Genomic DNA, 2,714 nt, shown 5'->3' on the forward strand with positions numbered 1-2,714 from the left:
GAATGTGATAAAAATTGTAAAACATGTAACAATAAATACAGTTGTCTCACCTGCAATTTAACGAATTACAAAACAAATAGTGGTGACTGTTTACCACAAAGTGATATCATTGGGTGTGCTGTGAATGTCACACAAAGTGGGTGTTCAAAGTGTCAAGATGGGTATTATATAATTAATACAAATGAGTGTCAAGAATGCAATGACAACTGCAATACATGTACATTATCAAGAAACAAATGTACTTCATGTAATAATTCACTTGTGTTACTTACCAATGGAAGTTGTGTTAGTCTCTCACAAATATTCAAATGCAAAGAAATCACAAAGTCAAAATGTTCAAAGTGTTCTTTTTGGTATAAACCAAGTAAAGATGGCACATTGTGTGAATCACAAATAGTTTGGTGGGTCATTTTTGTTGTGGTAATGTGTGTTCTTATTGTCTTTATTATATTGATTGTGTCAATTGTCATTGTAACAAAAACAACAATTAACAAACTTCACACACACAAAATCGAAAAGACAACGACACTCTTTGCAATGAGTAAATCCAACATCAACTTTGTCCCTCTTCAAGGCGGTGTCTGTGTTTCGTCAAATGTAATTGACTTGAATTCAGACATCGAGCAAATTGAAGTTAACAAAGATACCCGGCAGGTGTTGTGTGTAGGTAACACAAACAAAACCGCCACCAAAATACAGTTCACAATTTCATCGAACATCACAAAGTTTACAATTTGTATTGATCCAGAGGTTGTCACACTTAAAAGCGGCTATGCATGCGAGTTTTCTGTATATGTCAAGCCATTGTGTTCTTGCAAAATCAACAGTACAATTCAATTGATTTCCAAAAACCTCAAAACAAACAAAGAAATGTATAACGAAATCTCACTTGTTGGTGCGACACAACAGACTACTCGAATTGATTACGACGAATTGATAGAAGAAAAAAAACTTGGTGAAGGCTCATTTGGTGTTGTGTTCAAAGGAATTTTTAGAGAAAATGTTGTTGCAATCAAAAAAATGAAAAATGTTTTGGATGATGATAAGTCGATGGATGAATTTGAAAAAGAAGTTGCAATGCTTGACAAATTTAGGTGTGAATATATCATCCATTTCTATGGAGCGGTGTTTATACCAAGTAAGATCTGTATGGTCACCGAATTTGCACAATTTGGGTCTTTACAAGACTTGATGAAACACAAAACAAGTGAAGATATTGATATCAAAATGCGAATAAAATTTATGATTGACGCAGCTAAAGGGATATCGTATCTACATAAAAACGGGATATTACACAGAGATATCAAACCAGACAATATTCTTGTGTTTTCACTTGATTTTAATTACAAAGTGAATGCAAAATTGACTGATTTTGGATCAAGTCGAAATATTAACACAATGATGACGAATATGACATTCACTAAAGGTATCGGAACACCAAAATATATGGCACCTGAAATTTTGAACAAAGAAAAATACAAAAAAGCAGCTGATGTGTATTCATTAGGTGTTTCTCTGTTTGAATGTGCCATATGGGAAGAACCATTTCCCAAAATCCGATTTAAGTTTGCATGGGATATCGTTGACTTTGTAGTAAGTGGAAAACGCCTGAAAAAACCGCTTTATTTAAACAATAATATATACAAAATTGTGAGCAATATGTGGTGTCAAGACGTTACCAAAAGAATTGAAATTGAAGATGTTATCACAAAATTGGAAAGCATCTATAAATAATTTAAAGTAATTATTTATTTGTCAATTATAATTGTTTATATTATTCTTATTTACAATTTATTCACAATAAAATTACAATTAATTTTATTGTAATCGTTTTTTTCTTTTGTTAAGGTGACCTTTGAGATCGATACGACTTAAGCAACTTTAAGATATTTTTTGGTCGAATCAATTATTATTTTGTAAATAAGGTAATAAGTATAAATACCTAATTATAATTTTGTAATTATACTTTACCAAATAACAATTAAATATTTTATAAACCTTCATTAAATTTATTCTTAATTTTTCCAAATTGTTGAATTAATTAAATATAATCATCATTTTTTAACATATATAGTTATCAATTATTGTTTGTAAGCTTAAATCTGGCATATTGGAAACCCCCATTTTTTGTCCTAAAAAGCAAAACACAATTCACTAAAAGTTCGGTAATAAAAAATTGTAATTGTCATTTCGAAAAATAATCAATTATCACAATAGGAATCAATAATTGCAGATAATATAAAATCGGTTATCTCAACATCGCGTGTAAATTTATCGTCGTTTTCTAGTGTCATTTCAAAAGTATAACAAAAAGCAACTTTCAACGTGTAAAGGTGATAATTGGTTCAGTTTTGTTCTGAAACAATGGAAAATGCATTTTGTATCAATTCTATGAATACCACACCATCAATTTTATCAAAAAGTGGATTTGTGGTTTTTGTATTAATATGTACATGTTCTCTTTCATGTCGAGTTTCCAAGTTTCTCGGTTCAATTTCAAGTTCCTTGCATCATAAACATTTCCAATTGCTGCAGCACGATATATGTTAATTGTCTGATGTTTTTAAAGCAAAAACGTATTTTTAGTAAAAGATTGTAAAATAAAAGAAAAAAACGAATGCGGGTTTTTTAAATTCATTTGTGCCAGATTTAAGCGTTCAAACAATATTTTCATAATAAAGATATCAACACAATTAAATATATAAATAAAAAAA

At 29.8% G+C, this 2,714-nt stretch overlaps 1 protein-coding gene across 1 annotated transcript; it reads left to right on the forward strand.

Annotated features, from left to right (window-relative positions):
- Nucleotides 1-423: 423 nt before the first annotated feature.
- On the forward strand, nt 424-1,734 carry EIN_531260 (tyrosine protein kinase, putative; the record flags this gene model as incomplete). Its single annotated transcript, XM_004255439.1, has 1 exon — nt 424-1,734. One exon carries the CDS (start codon nt 424-426, stop codon nt 1,732-1,734), a length of 1,311 nt encoding a protein of 436 aa, XP_004255487.1.
- Between the last annotated feature and the right edge of the window lie 980 nt (nt 1,735-2,714).

Source organism: Entamoeba invadens, assembly GCF_000330505.1.
Source record: "Entamoeba invadens IP1 unplaced genomic scaffold scaff_1105074725335, whole genome shotgun sequence".
Taxonomy (NCBI): Eukaryota; Evosea; order Mastigamoebida; family Endamoebidae; genus Entamoeba; species Entamoeba invadens.